Below are 19,350 nucleotides of genomic sequence, written 5' to 3'. Positions count from 1 at the left end.
GAACGACGAAAAAAAAGGAAACTTCCAAGGAAACGTTTTAAAAGTTTCACTAATCAGACACACTTCTGTTTCCGGCTTAGAGTGCGCACAGTGACAGGGTTTTTAATTAAGGCTTAATGAAAATCTATCAAGTGTGAGACGGCTCACCCAATCTGCAGCAGGCAGGACAGGCCTCCGTTCGCAGCGTCGTCTGTGCCGCCAAAACACCGGAAACTGTTGTGGGAGACACACAAAACAAGGTTAAAAATGTTTTTTTGGGGGGGTTATGTTTCATACCGCTGTTGTGCCAAATGGTAATGAGTGTTTGGACAAAATGGCAAACCTAGAGAGCCATGCGGAAAATGACAACGAACGACCGTTCTGTTCCGGTTGGCACCGCCGTTTTTGAAATCACGCTAATGTCCTCCGCTGCCCTTTGCCGGTCTAATCTGAAATCTGCTCTGTTTTTGAGGTCACTTGTATTTCCCAGCTTTCCAGCTCATTTTGCCAATGGATATGAGGTTGCACCCTGTTGTGATATTAATATTTTCATTCCCCATTGGCCTATTTTCCCATTGGACTCCATTCATGTTTGACAGAAAATTCCAAACATTTCCCACTCATATACCAATGTTCAATCTATGCCACATATTTTTGTCATATTTTTTCCAAGGTCTGATACCAAGGCCGGTCTGTCTCTGCGTATCACACACTCTGAGGTGTTTCCCTGGCTCTCAGACAAACGTGCGGGGGGCTGGAGAGCTTCCCCGTCTCCCCCACGCTCCCCGCCGTCCACTCCACAGGAAGATCAGACAGAGAAGCGCCTTCCTCTGCACCAGCTGTGCTGCTCACCCTACTCCACTGCGGCTGCTCATTTCTTCTCCTGTTTTAAACAGAAAACAACCTCTCCTGCCACCGTGGCTATGTGTTCAAGTTCCCCCGCGCTGGGTCCTGCGGGATAACAAACAGGCCTCCGTGATTGAGATCGACCGGGGTCAGATGGGTTCTGTGACCACCGTGCCCGTGTAACAGGTGAAGAAATTTCGGGGAGTGTTGTCGCGATAACCTGCTACCAGCCTTCGCTTTCACTGCACTTCACCATGCTTACTAGCGAAGTAGCTGAGCTGAGTTGTCTCCTGCTTAGTCTAATCAGCTGTAAGTTGCTTTGGATAGAAGTGTCAGCGAAAGAACAACAAATTATTATTATTATTATTATTATTATTATTATTATTATTATTATTATCGCAGGACGACTTTCATGACGGAGAACGCAGGTGCAAACACCCGTATTATCGCAACAGGTTACTGGAAAGGCTTCAGGAAGGACTCTGGCATCTGGGGTCAGAAGCATGCACCCCAATAATGGCTCTAGCTGATTCTAATACAATTAATGAAAGTGTTTCGTGAAGTCGCTACACGGCGCGGCAGACCTTTAATGTAGGTTGTGGATAGCAGTGCCCCCTGGTGTGTTTTTTCTTTTTTCTTTTTTTTCGTTTATTATAAATTCTAACAGATTAGAAATGTTCCATTGTACGCCAGATTGTGAAGGATTGCGTGGCGTACCTTGTTGCGTTTTCACATGTACTATATGTGTTGATGAATGGAAAAAAAGAAAAAAGAAATCGATGCGAACGACACTACCTCCAGGCAGAAAGTATTCTGAGAAAACTCTGCGGGACGTCGTTCAGATCGCAATTCTCAGCATGTGCGTGAGATAATTCAGAATATTTATGAAATGTGAAAGGGAAAACGCATCATCGCTGGCAAGGTCTCTGTGTGCTGCGTCGTGACTCGGACGTGTTTGCGTGTCGCTCTTTCCATCTGGTTATTTTCATTTATTTCAATACCCTGTGAATACAGGGAGCGGTTGAAGATCTATTTTAGCAGTGGAACTAAGCGGTATTGTTACAGTTTGCCAGCTGGCTTGTTTTTCCAGTGGTTGGTAGATTCAGTTTTCTGCTCAACAAGGTGGCATTTAACCTGGAATGCTTCGGGAAAAAATACCCACTGAAAATATATTAAATAAAATGCACATGTCGCTTTGAATAAGAGCGTCTGTTAAATACCTCACTAAACGTTAACCTCACGGTTAAACATGTTAACTTGAGAGCTGAGTTAAGCCTTATTGATCACTATTTGCTGAGTACTGAAGTGGGAAAACATCCTCCGCAGTAAATCCAACGGAACGTGAGATAATTGTAAAATGACAATCGAGGGCTCCAGTCCAAGTCGTACACACATTTTCGTTGTATTTCGGAGAGCAGCTGTCGTGTCCCACAGCGGTGCACATTTTGAAGTGATAAATATTTAACCACCAGAGGGCGATAGAGAACATTACTTCTCCGTGTGTCCGCGCTTCTGCGCATCTGTACAGGTGGGTTTCAGTTTGTTTATATAACCAATTCCCGCAGGATTGTAATTCCGTTCAGGAGAGGCATTTTTTGGACTGATTAGGCCAATAGTGGGTATTATGAACTGCAGGGGGTGACGATCAGCAAGAAATATGTTTGAGATAAAAAGGTTTAACCTTCTCAGAGACTGAGAGAGATAGAGATAGAGAGAGATAGTGAGAGAGAGCGAGAGAGATAGAGAGAGAGAGAAACCTTCTTAAAATCCACTATTATTATTTTGAACAAAACACTACTAAACACTACAAAGGAACCCCAAACGAAGAGCCTGAACAGAAGGACCGGAAACAGGTGCGCCAGGCTCCCTTTTTTTGCCAGTGGACCGTAGCCGTGTAATGCTCAATGGTCGGGCAGAGTACGCCTATCTCCCAAGACCAGCAGAGATTTAAATAGCGTCGATTTAAATAGCACTTATGACCCAGTTGACATGTGCTGTTCAGCTTGTGACCCCAGTTTGAGAGATCACCGCGCCCTGCGGCACTCTGCTAGTGCCACACTGCGTCGAGCAAAGTGGTCATACGTAGGTGCATACAATTGTCCGAAACAAATCATCGTCACCCTTCACGATAAATCTGCGGAGGCATATCTGTGAGTGAACCCTCTGTGTCTACATGAGAAAATGTACGTCTCAAACAATGGGAGCGAAACAACCATAACTCAATTAGTTTGAATAGGCTCTTACGCGTCTGGCAAAGGCGAGGACGGTGCAGGTGTATTGGGTAGCCCTCCTATTCGTGCGGACAAAAATTAAACCCTGCTCGGCAACATAGTGACGTCACATTACATTTTATGCGTTATATACAAGTACAATTGCCACCACCCCCCCAGTCCACAGCGGCCAGCCAACCGCCTAGGAATGCCAGAACGCACAGGCGGAAACTTCACATTGCTTGACTTAGCAGCGAGTGAATGACAGTGATTCAAACAGAAACAGAAAATAGCAAGAACTGCATATTTGTTGACTGTGTTTAAACGTTATAAATAATGTCATGAAGATACCAGCCAACCAGTGGCAAAACATTTTTAACACACAACTGTGCACTGCGAATTTGTGAACAATTCTTTGGATTTTATGTCAAGAGATCGGTAGTAGTGATGGATCCCCACCGGACGGATTGTTTGGCTTGCCCAACTCCTTCTCTCACCGAACCGGCACTTAATCTGGACCCGAAGCACTGAACACCTGGACAGGACGGCAAACAACCTTGAAGGAAAGTTCTGAGGGTGACGTCGCAACACTGCGGGGTGACAGCGCGCGGAGTAACCATGGACAGCAAAGCGAGGTCCGTTTCTCCAGCCGTTATGTCAACACGTAGGCAGCTTAAGACATGTTGGCAACAATTAAAATAATTTCAGGCTTAGCGGAACTATTTTGGCAGTCTTTCCAATAAAGCTCTGCTAGTGTTTAAGTTGTTCTGAGTATATTCAGAAAAAGAGAACAAATTTTCACCAGCGTCTTATTTTATTTGGTAATTTTTGTTTTGTTTTTTCCGCTGGAGAAAAAAAGGTAAGTCAATGACAGGTCTTTTATAGCGTTTCCAGGATAAATAATAATAATTTGCCTTCGGGATCAATTTGTTATTGTTACTTTGAGTAGCTACCGTTTATCTTAGTTTAAAACAATCTTGAATTCCCGTCCTTTCTGGACCATGAGTAGCGCATATACTGTCTTATTGTTTCCGCATGTATTTTCACAGTGATGTCTTTGTCTATTTTTACATGCATCTTAGTAAATACAGGAAATCGAAAACATCAATCACCAAAGGTGAGCCTGATGAGGAAACACGCAGCTGATATAGTCACACCGCATTTCATTGCGTGTCACTGATAGTTTAACCATTTAAGTATACATGTTCATAAACTAACACGCGTGTCAACGGAATGTCCGGCAGATAAATACAGTTAACGCTGTATTTAAAGGCGAGTCTTTGAACCTGTTGAGATGTGGAAGCCGAGCGGTATCCTAGCTCTGCGTAACTGGGAAGGAACTAGTCCAGTTTCAGTGCGCCGTGGAAAACGTCAAAAGGGGACGGCGATTGTACGTATTTAAGCCAAATACATATATCAGCACAATAGTCTTTTAATCACTTTCATCGACCATATAATACACTCTCTCGTCATTTGGATTGTCTCCATAGAGGAACCTTTTTCCTCTTTTTTTTTTTGCTCCTTTATCGAACCCTCTATCATAGGTGTGAAGTGCGACAGCTCCCACACAAATAACCGTTTTGCAGGACAAATAACCTTTTGAATTAGATACGATTCTTCTATGGAATCAAATGGGCTTATTTCTTTCCTAGTGTGCATAATACGAGTATGACCATAGCGTGTAGCGCCTTTGAAGGAGCGCATATAACAATGGAATGTAGGCTAATTAAGTAGGCTATGATTAGCCAACGTGTCTGTTGCTTAAATATTCAGATATATGGCGTTTGCTGTCGCAGTTAAGCAAGGAACACACGTGTGTTCAGTTACAACGTAGCCCCCCCCCCCCCCACACAAGTTGTATTTAAGTTCTTTCAGCAAATTTCCCGGGAGATAAGCACATAACTGCTTTCCAAGAGGAAACACACGATCAACCAAACAAGCATAAAAAACGAACACCTAATGTTCGCACCTGGGCACATCTGAAAGTCACATCTGAAGCGCGAGAGAGACGGACATTGACGGGCATTTGCCCGGGAATCAATCGGCGCGTGCTTCACTGAAAAAAAGAAAAGAGAAAAAAAGAAAATAAATAAAAACAGACATAGCCTACCTCTCACCTTTGAGTACCAGGAGGTTAAAGTATAAGCGTCGAGCCCAGTAGTATCTGCTGCGCTGGCATCCTTGCGCTTCGGGAAGGAATTCCTGGGTTGGAGAAAAGCGCAGGATTTTTTGATCGCAGGTTGAAAATGTGAGTTCCCAGTATTTCCACAGTATGTTGTTGAGGTAGATCCACAGGTACGTCTTTACTAGTTGCGCTTGACCTAAACCCCACTTCTGATTAGTATGCTACTTCTGACAGCGGTTCTTCGTCTATTTTCTAAAGTAAAACACATTTCTACAATTTTTCATTAAAAACTGAAATAATTGTAAATTACCCAATTGATGTTTCCAAGAATATCTCGTAATGCGTGGCCATTTTGTGATTCAATTGGAAGCATGGATAACGACGCAACTACAGGAGAATATATTTGTGGACATTGGTTTTGAGGCCAACCATCAAACAAATACATTAATTATAGAGGTATTATAGAGACAGAATTAGCAACGTACTTAACGGCATTTTCATCAATGAAAGTTAATGTCTGCATTGTGTAGACTATTGCATGGATGAATGATCTGGAAAAACAGTGCATTTAACAGTGACAAACAAGTTGTGCTGAATGCCGACAGTCCACTTGTAGATTGTTCTAAATTAAAAAAAAGCCCTGAATATCTACCGTTCACTCATAGCGCAGGATATGATGGTTATCAATGTGGGCTACCTAGTATTAGATCTGTGGTCTAAGGCAGGGGTGCACAGCAAGGGCCGATCCACTTCAGGAGTTTGTGCCAACTTCTCCTCTTAGTTATTTAATTAGCTAAATAATGTCTTGATCAGACATTTGTATGCACCAACTACAGCTGCAGACCGCAAATGTATCCTTAAGATTTCACTCTGCTCAAGTACACCAGTGAACCAGCATCATTTGCAGAGTTAAATAAATTAAGGTAATTGGTTGAAACAAAAACCAGCTCGCAGATCAGCCCTCCCCCCTGGACTGGAGTTGTGCACCCCCTGGTCTAAGGCAAGAACCACCCTGGCACAAGCTTAATTTTTCTTTATAGCTGCTCTTCATCCAGGGCATTTTCCATGCTAAGCCAATTCCCTCAGGTATACAGGCTTTCTCTACGGAATATCAGGTAGAAAAGTGTAGCCAAACTGACAATATAATATTCTCTTGCTAGCTTGGGCTTCTTTAAAACCTTTTTCCCCCAATAGGCTTCTCTTGAATCTTTAGTGGCATGCAAGTTTCCTGCTTGATGCTTTGACACTTAAATAGAAAAGAAAGGTTCCTTTAGTATTTCCTGGGGTGGTGGGCGGCTTTCCCCCCCGCCAAGGACCATTCTGCAGCTGACCCCCAATGCTCCGTACTTTCTATTAATACACAATCTCTTGGGTCTGTCGTCTCCATCAATGGGTTTTTTTAATATATATATTTTTATATTCATGACAAACAAATTGTCCCATTTTCCCTCCATCTGACTCTCAGGTCTCTTCACATCTCAGATTGGCAGAAGGATTTCCAATTTCTTCAGCTCAACTTACGCTCTCAGTGGAACAGGTTATAAAAGCTTCCTCCGTGTCTCCATAGAGGAACCCTATTTAGTCCAAGGGTTCTTTGTCAGGCATAATGGTTCAATCTGGGAGCTTTTATAAATGTCATACCTACCATGATATAAAGTTCCATAAATAACTAAAATGGGTTCCCCTATAAGCCCTTTGAGAACCGGTTTTTTTTTCTAAGAATGTAGCTAAAAATGAGGTTCTGTACACTCCCTCCAAGTCTAAGTCTTGCAGCAGGAGAGCTCAGTCAGAGAATGACCCAATATTATTGAGAACAGAAGTTTTGGAGATATTTAAACCACCCTGTCTGGCACTAACAATCATTTCACAGAAAAAGTAACTTAGATCACATTCCTTCCCCATTCTGGTCTGAAAAACAGCTGAACCTCTTGACCATGTCTGCATGTTTTTATGTATTTAATTGCTGTCACATGATTAGCTGATTAAATACAGTAATGTGCAAATATCTTGGTACCCCTGGTCTGAAAGCCTTTCACAATGAATACCTAAGTGAACAGAGGCGAACCTGACCTCTAAATGCTCCAATATTAAACATGACACATTTCTTCAAATTACGTTTTTTAAATAAAAAGCAATCTTGCTTTAAAATTTGCAGAAAGGTCTTGTGTTTAACTCAAATATTAAATAGATTATGCCCATTTGCAAAAATGCTTCATGTTGTGCAAGTCACAGTGGATAAGAGCCTCAGCTAAGTGGTGGTAATATACTGGAGTCAGGATAGTAGAGGTATTGGCTACCTTGCAATGCTGACTGAAGGTATTCATCGTACTCCTCCCTTTTGCACAAATCAAGTTTATGCTAATTTTACATAGTAATGTGGCATTTTGAGTTTTATGTTTGTCTTCTTGGGGCTTTTTGTGGATGTCATCTGTACATATTCAGAATTTGTACTTAATTAGCACTTTTAGTGCTTTTGTGATGTGGCTGTAGTGATCATTAATTACAGTCAGGCACGTGTACTTCTGTTTCTCCTATACTCATCAAATTTGTCCCTGGTTGTATTTTCTCCCAGGTGATGAGCTGAACAATTAGTACCACTGATTGGCCAGACTGGCTTCACACCTGACTCCCAGGTAAAGGGAGGGTGAACACACCTGACTCCCAGGTAAAGGGAGGGTGAACACACCTGACTCCCAGGTAAAGGGAGGGTGAACACACCTGACTCCCAGGTAAAGGGAGGGCAGTCACACCTGACTCCCAGGTAAAGGGAGGGCGGTCACACCTGACTCCCAGGTAAAGGGAGGGCAGTCACACCTGACTCCCAGGTAAAGGGAGGGTGGACACACCTGACTCCCAGGTAAAGGGTGGGTGGACACACCTGACTCCCAGGTAAAGGGAGGGTGGACACACCTGACTCCCAGGTAAAGGGATTGTGAACACACCTGACTCCCAGGTAAAGGGAGGGTGAACACACCTGACTCCCAGGTAAAGGGAGGCTGGAAAACCAGCAGTTCTCAGCCCTGAAGGACCGTGATTTCACGATGTCTGTCCCATACTGTACATTTCTGTGGATAAATTATAATGCACATCCGTTGCGCATTTTCCCTTTGCATTGTATTTCTTTGCAGCACACACAGACGGCTGATTCGATTGGCAGCAGTTGATAGCGTGCCCCGCGGTTTGGTTGGGTGTCGACTGGGAGTTATTTTATCTTGTGTCTTGTGGACAAAATTCAATTCGATTCAATTTTATTTGTATAGTGCTTCTCATAGCCGACTGTCCCAAAGTCACTTCACAGAGAAACAGAAGGGAAGAAGAAATTGGAAATGCCAGCCCTGAACCCCCGAATAGCATATGAGGTAAACAACTCCCTATTCGGAGGAAAAACCCTCAAACAGTGGCGAAAATCTCGAGAGGAACCCGGCTATAGGGGGATACCCATCCTCCACTGGTCTGTAGGTTGAGATGGTAACAGTTGAGGTATTAAACAAGCAGGTGATCTAGAAAGTCCTCATGGATGGATGTAGTGTCTGCAATTCGGAGCGGAGCGGAGGGGGAGGGGGGGGGGGGGTGAATCTGTAGCTCTTGGAGCGTGGGCATGGACCGGGGGAGGAGAGAGGAGAATTAATGGGCACTCGCTCTGTCTATTTGATTTTACATTCTGGGGATGACGTCTTAGGAAACTGGAACTGCTCGCTGATTGACTGGCAGCATTTATGTACTGTACTGTTATGAACAAGAGCACATGGATTGAGTGACAGGGCGATGGGATGTTGTTTATAGCTTGTTATCACCCCTTTCTTCCAAGCCCTAAATTGGCTGCGGATTAAAGGGAAATCAGACCACCCAGAGGCTGCAGTAAATGGATGGCATTTTTTACGGAGCTTTTATCCGAAGCGCTTTTACAACTTATGCCTCTCTTTCCCCCCGTTCACACACACACACACACACACGCACGCACGCACGCACTCACACGCCGATTGCGACCGGCAGCCCATGCAAGGTAAGGAGGTAACGGCCTGAGACGGGCGATTGAGGGGCTGGGTGTCTCGCTCAGGGACACCTCGACACGCCCAGGTGGAGGTATCGAACCGCCAACCTTTCCAAACGCCAGAAAACCGCTCTCACCTTGCGGGCTGATATCACCCCCTCGGCATTAGATAATACGGTGCCCCAAGACTGGAGTTTGAGACCGCTGCCCCAGACAGATGGGTGGCAGTAGTGATGTCATTTATCCTGTCGTGTCTGAGCAGTAAGATAAACCCCCGGCTCACCAATATTCCGTATTCAGACAACGCCGTGCTTATCTGGAGTTTCGAGGGGGCACAAGCTAAATGATGCTTTTATCTCGAGTGACTTACAGTCGAGGTAACTTAGATCACATTCCTTCCCCATTCTGGTCTGAAAAACAGCTGAACCTCTTGACCATGTCTGCATGTTTTTATGTATTTAATTGCTGTCACATGATTAGCTGATTAAATACAGTAATGTGCAAATATCTTGGTACCCCTGGTCTGAAAGCCTTTCACAATGAATACCTAAGTGAACAGAGGCGAACCTGACCTCTAAATGCTCCAATATTAAACATGACACATTTCTTCAAATTACGTTTTTTAAATAAAAAGCAATCTTGCTTTAAAATTTGCAGAAAGGTCTTGTGTTTAACTCAAATATTAAATAGATTATGCCCATTTGCAAAAATGCTTCATGTTGTGCAAGTCACAGTGGATAAGAGCCTCAGCTAAGTGGTGGTAATATACTGGAGTCAGGATAGTAGAGGTATTGGCTACCTTGCAATGCTGACTGAAGGTATTCATCGTACTCCTCCCTTTTGCACAAATCAAGTTTATGCTAATTTTACATAGTAATGTGGCATTTTGAGTTTTATGTTTGTCTTCTTGGCGACACGGATGGTGCAGTGGGTAGCATTGCCGCCTCACAGCAAGCAGGTCCTGGATTCGGATCCCGGTCGGCCGGGGCCTCTCTGTGTGGAGCTTGCATGTTCTCCCCTGTGTCTGCGTGGGTTTCCTCCAGGTACTCCGGTTTCCTCCACAGTCCAAAGACATGCAGGTTAGGCTGATTGGAGAATCTAAATTGGCCGTAGGTATGAGTGTGTGAGTGAATGGTTTGTGTGCCCTGCGATGGACTGGCGACCTGTCCAGGGTGTATTCCTGCCTTTCGCCCAATGTATGCTGGGATAGGCTCCAGCCCCCCTGCGACCCTGTTCAGGATAAGCGGGTTAGGATAATGGACGGACGGACGGACTTACAGTTGATGAGACTAAGCAGGAGACAATCCTCCACTGGAGCAGTGCAGGGTTAAGGTTCTTGCTCAAGGGCCCAACGGCTGTGCGGATATTATTGTGGCTACACCGGGGCTTGAGCCACCAAGTGGTACATGAGGTCCCAGTCGTGTGGCGGCCCTAACTGTCTCTAACAGTGGCAGAGATGTGGTATTGTAGCACAGCGGCTGACTGTGTAGGAACTGTTCCAGAGTCCTGCTGTCGTGCTGAGCTGCTTTGCCCGAACGTCTTCAGTGAACGTCCTGGTGTAAGAGTGGACTGTAATTCTATGGGGCGACATAGGCTCAGTGGTAAAAGCAGTCATCTGGCAGTCGGAGGGTTGCCAGTTCGATCCCAAAGTGTCCCTGAGCAAGACGCCTGACCCCTAAATGCTCCTGACGAGCTGGTTGGTGCCTTGCATGGCAGCCAGTCGCCGTTGGTGTGTGTGAGTGTGTGTATGAATGGGTGAATGAGAAGCATCATTTGTACCACGCTTTGGATAAAAGCGCTATATAAATGCCAGCTATTTACCATTTTTTACCATTTAAATGCAAACACTGTTCGTCTCTCTGGGTAAGAGTCTGCTGAAGTGCCTGAAATTATTTTAAAAAATAAATGTGTGGGTTTTTAAATCTGTGAATTATAAGTGGATAAAAATGTCAGAGTCAGACAATATAACTGGCTACTATCGATTAAATCTGTACTGAAAAAGCAGAATTAATATTTAATATGTTCAGTGTTGTCTTTTATCTTATGTCTGTAAATGTACAAAGGCTGTAGAACTAAAAGAAAACATGTCTGCATATTAATAGACAAGATTATGAGCAATGAGTCAATCAATTTCTGACTCAGTAATTTGGCAAATGGGAGCAAAGAACTCTTTCCTGCTTGATGCGCGGTTAACATCTTCTTCTGATTAGCAATGCATATTATGTGACAAACTCGCTTTGTTGCTGTTCTTTTGTTGACAGACAAATTAGCGTCTTAGGTTATGTTCAAAATAAAGTTGATTGTTTTTCATTGTCTCTTTTCCCCAAATAGCTTTGAGATGTCAAATTAGATTCTCTCCAAAATCAAGTGCGTTCGGCTTGTTGCCAGTGTTCTTTAAACAGCTTTGAGGCATGTCTGGCGGGTTTCAGCACACATTGAAGCCCTCTGGTTTAAACCCCTGCACATATGGCCTCTCTTAGCCCAGGAAGAGATGCTTCAGTTGTGATGCTTTTCATACAATGTTAAAGCCGTGTGTGTGTGTGTGTGTGTCAAGTAGAAGAATAAGGATACATTTCAGAATCCGTTTAACTGTACTTCACGGAATCAAAAAGGTGGAGTGGAAATTAAAGCTCTTTTTTTTGCAACAAAACTACTTTGGGAAAGTCAATCATGCCCTGCAAGTGATGCATGTGTGTGTGTGTGTTTGTATATTTTGTACTATGTGTGTGTATGTGCATGTGATGGTATGGGGTGATGGTATGGGGCGGGGGGTTGGGGTGATGGTTGGGGTGATGGTTGGGGTGATGGTTGGGGTGATGGTATGGGGTGATGGTATGGGGTGATGGTATGGGGCGGGGGGTTGGGGTGGGGGATTGGGGTGATGGTATGGGGTGATGGTATGGTGCGGGGGTTGGGGTGATGGTATGGGGTGGGGGATTGGGGTGATGGTATGGGGTGATGGTATGGGGTGATGGTATGGGGTGAGGGATTGGGGTGATGGTTGGGGTGATGGTATGGGGTGATGGGTTGGGGTGATGGTATGGGGTGATGGTATGGGGTGAGGGATTGGGGTGATGGTTGGGGTGATGGTATGGGGTGATGGGTTGGGGTGATGGTTGGGGTGATGGTTGGGGTGATGGTATGGGGTGAGGGTTGGGGTGATGGTTGGGGTGATGGTATGGGGTGGGGGATTGGGGTGATGGTTGGGGTGATGGTATGGGGTGATGGTTGGGGTGATGGTATGGGGTGATGGTATGGGGTGATGGATTGGGGTGATGGTATGGGGCGGGGGGTTGGGGTGCGTCTGCTTAGCCGTCCCTGCAGGGACAGCCTCCGCCCACACATCAGTATGAACTGAAATCCTGCTCAATTAGCCGTCAAATAGCCCAATTCGTAACTGCTTAATTGCAACATCACCGGCGCACAGGAGGACCTGCTCCCCGCTCTGTGCTAACGCGCCCGTGTTAATTCTCTGTAATCGGTCTCAGCGGCCTCCTCGCGCAGCGGCTCCAGTCCCCCGGTGCCTTTCCCTCGCTGCCTGAGGAGGCCGCTGGCAGATGGGACACCTGCTGTCCTCCTCCTGCTCAGACTGTGAGCCGCGGAGCAACGCGACGGGGGGCGTGGTGGGGTGGGGGTGGGGGTGGTGGGTAGCTGGAGAGCGCTTTCGGGGAGCACGCGTGCCGGAGCGAGCCCACGTGAGCTGACACGGGCCGTCGCTGCATCAAAACAACCCGGCGCCCAAAACCGGCCATAAATGGTGAATCGCCCGCATTTATATAGTGCCTTTATGATCTTTGATCTTTATGTGTGTGAGATATGTGTGTATATATGTGTATGTATAAGCTACTGAATGCCTAAAATTTCCCTCGGGATGAATAAAGTATTTATCTATCTATCTATCTATCCTTTATCCAAAGCTGATGCTTCTCATTCACACACACCACACACATACATACACATGGCAATAGGCTGCTATGCAAGGCACCGACCAGCTCGTCAGGAGCATTTAGGGGGTTAGGTGTCTTGCTCAGGGACACTTCGACACGCCCAGGGCAGGGGATCAAACCGGCAAACCCTCCGACTGCCAGACGACTGCTCTTACCGCCTGAGCCAATGTCACCCCACAGTTTTTACATGTGGTCTGTTTGGAATACAAACCCCAAAGGGTTACTTTTCAGAAGAGACCAGGATTATGCCTGTTGTCAAAAGGGTTCAACAATAGTAACCATTTTATTTTGGGTATGCCGTTTTTAAGCTGGTGTGAAGAAAAGGGGCGATACATAAGGGGTTAAGGTATGCTTGATGAAAAGGAATTATTTTGCTTCAGTTATGCTACCAAGTTTATTGGAGAATATTTGAATAAGCAAAATTGACAGAGCCAATAATGTCAAATTAAACATTATAATTCTAAATGAAATAGATCCACAATAATGCTGAACAACAATAACAAAAACAACAATAATCAGAAATACTAAAATAAGCATGACAGTAATAACAGTGAGGACCTTCTAGAAATATGATGAATAAATGCTTGATTTGCTATTAGAGTTACACTCAGAATCCGAAGTGGTGTGCCCCTTAAAGGCTGTTCAGTTTTGTCTGTTTGAGATGGCATCAAAGTAGTGTCTGAAAATTACACTGAAATCCATCCATCCAGTCCTGCAGCTTTGGAAATTTTTGCTTTTGGAAGAAAAGAGATAAACGTTCATCAAGCTGTGTTTTATTGAGGAGGACTGTGTGAGTGTGAATATACCTGCATGTGACAAGCTGTGTTTGAACGATTTCATGCTGCTATTTTTGTGCCTGTTTATTTATTCTGTGAACTATTATTGAGGTTCGGAAAAATAAATTGCCTCTACCTCCGAGCAAAAGAGGGGGAAAAAAAAACACTGGCAAAGACCTTTGTTATACCAGGACATTCCAGATTTCAGAGCTTCCCAGTACTGTTTTGCCTGGAGGCTGCAACAAGCTATCTTAGGTGCCTTGTCTCTACCATGATGCCAGAGTTCAGACAAGCCTACAGAGCACGACAGCTCATGGCTAGTTCACCAACAGGAAACCCAGATTTGTACATGGTCAGTGTTTTGGTGTGCGTGTGAAAGCAACTCCTTGGAGGAGAACACTCTTCGTGAAGTCTTCAGAACGGGTCAGGCAGTCATGGGGTGTGTTCTTCAGTCTCAGAGTCACCCCGTGTACCAGTGTGTGTGTGTGTGTGTGTGTGTGTGTGTGTGTGTATGTGTGTGTGTGTATGTGTGTGTGTGTGTGTGTGTGTGTGTGTGTGTGTGTGTGTGTGTGTATGTGTGTGTGTGTGTGTGTGTGTGTGTGTGTGCGTACTTGTGTGTGTGTGTGTGTGTGTGTGTGTGTGTGTGTGTGTATGTGTGTGTGTGGGTGTTTGAGTGAGATAATACTGCATGCACAGTACAGCAGTGTCATTTGGAGAGATTGATTACAAATGTGATTAACTGGTGGAAAATGAATAAACATGTTTATCATTTTGCCTTTTCCAGACAGTTTATTACAAATGTTTTTGCTGTTGTTGTTGTCGTTCTTGTTGTTGTTGTTGTTGCTGCAGACAGCTGTGACTGAGAAGCTGCAGGACCCCTCCTCCTCCTCCTCCTCCTCCTCTTCCTCCTTCGTCCGAGCCGCGCCGGTGAGATCATGGAGCCCCTGGAGCGGCTGGACTGGGCGCCCTTCCCCAGCGAGCTCAACCGCTCCGCCGTGCCGCCCAACGGCTCGGTGAACGTGACCGGGCAGAGCATGCCCTTCCAGGGGGAGAGCACCATGGTGACGGCGGTCATCTCCCTCACCGTCTTCATCATCGGCCTGACGGGCAACACGCTGGCCATCTACGTGGTCCTGCGCTACGCCAAGATGAAGACCGTCACCAACATCTACATCCTCAACCTGGCGGTGGCCGACGAGCTGTACATCCTGGGCCTGCCCTTCCTCACCACGCAGAACGTGCTCTCCTACTGGCCCTTCGGCTCCTTCCTCTGCCGCGTGGTCATGACCGCCGACTCCATCAACCAGTTCACCTCCATCTTCTGCCTGACTGTCATGAGCATCGACCGCTACCTGGCCGTGGTGCACCCCATCAAGAGCACGAAATGGCGGCGGCCCCGCGTCGCCAAGGCGATCAACGCCACGGTGTGGTCGCTCTCCTTCGTGGTGGTGCTGCCGGTGATCGTCTTCTCCGACGTGCAGGACCAGTTCAACACCTGCAACATGAACTGGCCGGAGCCCAAGGCCGTCTGGTCCACCGCCTTCATCCTCTACACGGCCATCCTGGGCTTCTTCGGCCCGCTGCTGGTCATCTGCCTGTGCTACCTGCTCATCGTGGTGCGGGTGAAGTCGGCGGGCGTGCGGGCGGGCTTCACCAAGCGGCGCAAGTCGGAGCGCAAGGTGACGCGCATGGTGGTGATCATCGTGGTGGTCTTCGTCCTGTGCTGGCTGCCCTTCTTCATCATCAACATGGTGAACCTGGTCTTCATCCTGCCCGAGAACAGCCTGATGGCCGGGGTCTACTTCTTCGCCGTCATCCTGTCCTACGTCAACAGCTGCGCCAACCCGCTCCTGTACGGCTTCCTGTCCGACAACTTCAAGCAGAGCTTCCGGAAGGTGCTGTGCATCCACAAGGCCAACGGCGTGGAGGACGGCGACCCCAGCCAGCCGCGCACCGAGAAGACCACCACGCACGACACCTTCCTCTCCCCGAGGAACCACGACTTCAACGGGCCCGTGCAGAACAGCCAGGTACGGCGGTGGAATTGTCCGCCGGGCGGACGCGGCCGGAAATCGGCCGCGGTAAAATCCTCGGGTGATGATGCGTTGACGTGATGTTTCTGCTGAAGAACGAGTGCTTTTGTTGTGAGAGTCTTGGCTGCTGATTATACAGAATACTCTGTGAAGTGTCTGTCTTAAGGGTTTTAGTCTTGTAATGAGACTTCAAATCTTATTTTTCTCTCTTGTGGAGAAAATATGAAGCTTGTTTTAAATTACTGTTTACTTGGAAAAAAAACCATTTTCTTACCCTATTGGGAAATCTTGAAATGAGTCAAACTGTTTAAACCCATTGGCAATATTTAGCCTTATTTAGCAAAAAATAAAATAAAATAGAATTAAGTCTAAATATGAGACTAAAATTCCATTACTGCAGTGTATTGACTGAACATTTTACATTACATTACATTTGTGGCATTTTGGCAGATGCTCTTATCCAGAGCGACATACAGATGATTAGACTAAGCAGTAGCCAATCCTCCCCCGGAGCAATGCAGGGTTAAGGGCCTTGCTCAAAGGATCTTACTGCGGCTACACCGGGATTAGAACCACCGACCTTGCGTGTCCCAGTCATTTACCTTAACCACTACGCTACAGGCAGCCTGTATTGCACCGAGTCATATGATCCCAGCAGTCCAAAGGATCTGTTCTGTGTTGTTACCCTTACGGAGGCTGTAACTGCTCGTGAGCCGTACGCAGCGATAGCACAGATCTCCGCGCGATCCCCTTATCCTCGTATCCACGGGACGTTTTGAGTGGTATCAGGAGCCCACTGCTACTGCTCCGTCGTCTTTTCCCTTTAGTATTGTCCGCGGTCACGACTCGTGCCCCGAAATAATGAATTTTCAAAAATACGCATGAAATGTGAATATCTTGACTTGCGTGGTTGGGCCAACAGTGTCCATTGTTAAGCGTGCTGGAGAAGGCTGAGAATCGGGTTGTTGTACAGAATGTGTGATAATAGTCACCATCGGTGACCTTGTGCTGCGCGTGTTTCAAGATTCGCTTGTGTCCGTGTAAGGGTGCGATTGTGACAGCGACTGCTGCCGGAATGCCTTTTGTTGGGTCTGCTGTGTGTGTGTGTGTGTGTGTGTGTCTGTGTGAATCTCTCCACATATGCACACTCCACATGCCTTTGTGCTGATAATTGCTTTGCAACTAAGAATGCGTTTGGAGCGAAAGCTGTCATTTAACCCACTCTGAATGCCGTGTGCTCCACCCAATATTGTAGACATCTAGGCATGAACAAACACACTGGAAACAATATTAGTGTAAAAACAGTAGTGTACCCTGCTGTGATATCCAACTACGCCAGCATGACCGGTTTGAAAATTGAGCTGGTCAACCTGGTCATGAAGCTGGTCTAGCTGGGTATGAGCTGGTCAACCAGCGACCAGTTGTTTCAAAACATAGCTTGAGCAGTTTTTTTTTCAGCAGGGTCTGCACATCTACAAGTAAACCACGCACTGCGCACTGACTTCACTGCTCCCAAATGTGATGGTCTGATTCGAGTAGCGACATTTCGACCTTGTTTTCACCTCGTCAGACACACCGAGTGAGAATACAGGTGGGTAAGGGACCGAACAAGGACCCCCAAATCACACCTGCTTCACGCCCTCCCAGCGACGAAGGTCGTTAAGACGAGGCACAGAATATTCTGCGGGAAAGATGACCGCTGAGGGCAGGCTCAGGGGGGTGTCACGCTGCACAGCGGGGCAGCATGTAGCCTAGCGGCTAAGGTGCACAACTGGAACCCGGGAGGTTTGTGGTTCAAGCCCCGGTGTAGCCACAGTAAGATCCACACAGCTGGGCTGGGCCCTTGAGCAAGGCCCTTAACCCTGCATTGCTCCAGGGGAGGATTGTCTCCTGCTTAGTCTAATCCGGTGGTCTCAAACCCTGATCCTGGAGAGCTACAGGATGTGCTGTTTTTTGTTGTCACTCTATGCGTAATTAATCAATTAGAGCAGTTGATTAGCACACAGTTAACTCACCTCACCCGGTTACCTGGGCCTCAACAGGGTGCTGACTGTATGGTCAAAAAACCAACAACCAGCCAGACCCTGTAGCTTCCCAGGGCCAGGGTTGGAGAGCGCTGGTCTAATCAACAGTGAGTGGCTTTGGATGAAAGCATCAGCTGAATGTCTGTGAATGCACTGACCTGTGGGACTGTAAGGCTGCTGTCTGTTGTTGCAGGGCATCCAGCTGGAGCCCTGCGGCGCCTCCAAGGAGGAGCTTCAGTCACCAGGCCCCGCTGTGATCGACCAATCCACGCTATAAACACTGCCCTCTCTCTGTTTCTCTCTCTCGCTCTCTCCCTCTCTCTCCCTCTCCCTCTCTCCCTCCCTCCCCCTCTCTCTCTCCTTTTCCCTCCCTCTCCCTCTCTCTCCCTCTCTCTCCCTCTCCCTTCCCCTCTCTCCCTCCCTCTCCGTCTCCCTCCCCCTCTCTCTCTCCCTCTCCCTCTCTCTCCCTCTCTCTCTCCGTCTCTCTCTCTGTCACTGCACGCCAAAGGTAGCACCCCACGTCCCAGCAACGCAGTCTCACCCCGCCGACCTGCCGTCCGCCGCTCTCCCGTCACCTCTCAACTCTGACCTCTGACCTCTGACCTCTGACCTCTGACCCCCCCCCCCCCCTCCTACAAACAGTCGGAACAGGAAGTGGGAACGCTGCGGCCGCACCGACCACTTCCTGCCTCTCCTGTGCGCTTTGCTCCGGGTCGTCTTGGGGGAGTGAGGACGGCACACGCAGACACTCCTGAAGAGAGACGAAAAAAATTCCTGTCGTGGACGAGTGAGATTTATCTGCGGGGCGGGATTAGAATGTATTTGAAAACCTAAGAGAAAAAAAAGAGAATAAAGGTAAAATCAGTGTAAATATACAGCATACCCACAGATCAGGGATGGGCAAGGCGGGCCTTATCTGTTTCTGGATTTCCGACAAACTTCTGCTCTTAATTGTTTCATTAGCCCAATCATTTACATGATCTGTCATTTTTAGGCATATTCTGTGTTATAAACAGCAGCTGATAAATGTTCTTGTCTTGTAGAATTTTATTGTGGTCTATTTTACGAGTGAATCGTTCATGGTGCCTACGGCTAATTAGCTGATTGAGCCAGAGTAACTGGGGGCAGCAAAATCCTGCATACACACCAACCCTCCAGGACTGGAGTTAAACCTGCATACACACCAACCCTCCAGGACTGGAGTTAATCCTGCATACACACCAACCCTCCAGGACTGGAGTTAATCCTGCATACACACCAACCCTCCAGGACTGGAGTTAATCCTGCATACACACTGGCCCTCCAGGACTGGAGTTAAACCTGCAGACACTGTGGCCCTCCAGGACTGGAGTTAAACCTGCAGACACTGTGGCCCTCCAGGACTGGAGTTAGTCCTGCAGACACTGTGGCCCTCCAGGA

The 19,350-nt window shown here is 46.9% G+C and overlaps 1 protein-coding gene across 3 annotated transcripts; it reads left to right on the top strand.

Annotated features, from left to right (window-relative positions):
* Positions 1 to 3,251: 3,251 nt before the first annotated feature.
* On the top strand, positions 3,252 to 18,233 carry LOC133121967 (somatostatin receptor type 5). 3 transcript variants are annotated; one of them, XM_061231581.1, is made up of 3 exons: positions 3,252 to 3,670; positions 14,728 to 15,904; positions 18,125 to 18,233. In XM_061231581.1, the coding sequence occupies exons 2-3, from the start codon at positions 14,810 to 14,812 to the stop codon at positions 18,206 to 18,208; spliced, it is 1,179 nt and encodes a 392-aa protein (XP_061087565.1). In that variant the 5' UTR covers positions 3,252 to 3,670; positions 14,728 to 14,809; the 3' UTR covers positions 18,209 to 18,233. The 3 variants fall into 3 exon arrangements, with proteins under 3 accessions (XP_061087565.1, XP_061087563.1, XP_061087564.1); XM_061231579.1 differs by having other exon boundaries at positions 14,724 to 15,904; XM_061231580.1 differs by lacking the exon at positions 3,252 to 3,670 and adding an exon at positions 3,774 to 3,894 and having other exon boundaries at positions 14,724 to 15,904.
* The last annotated feature ends 1,117 nt before the right edge of the window (positions 18,234 to 19,350 follow it).

This window comes from Conger conger, chromosome 2 (genome assembly GCF_963514075.1).
Source record: "Conger conger chromosome 2, fConCon1.1, whole genome shotgun sequence".
In the NCBI taxonomy this organism is placed as follows: domain Eukaryota; kingdom Metazoa; phylum Chordata; class Actinopteri; order Anguilliformes; family Congridae; genus Conger; species Conger conger.
Note: the sequence above shows the minus strand (reverse complement) of the source record. Positions and strands in the feature narration are given on the sequence as shown.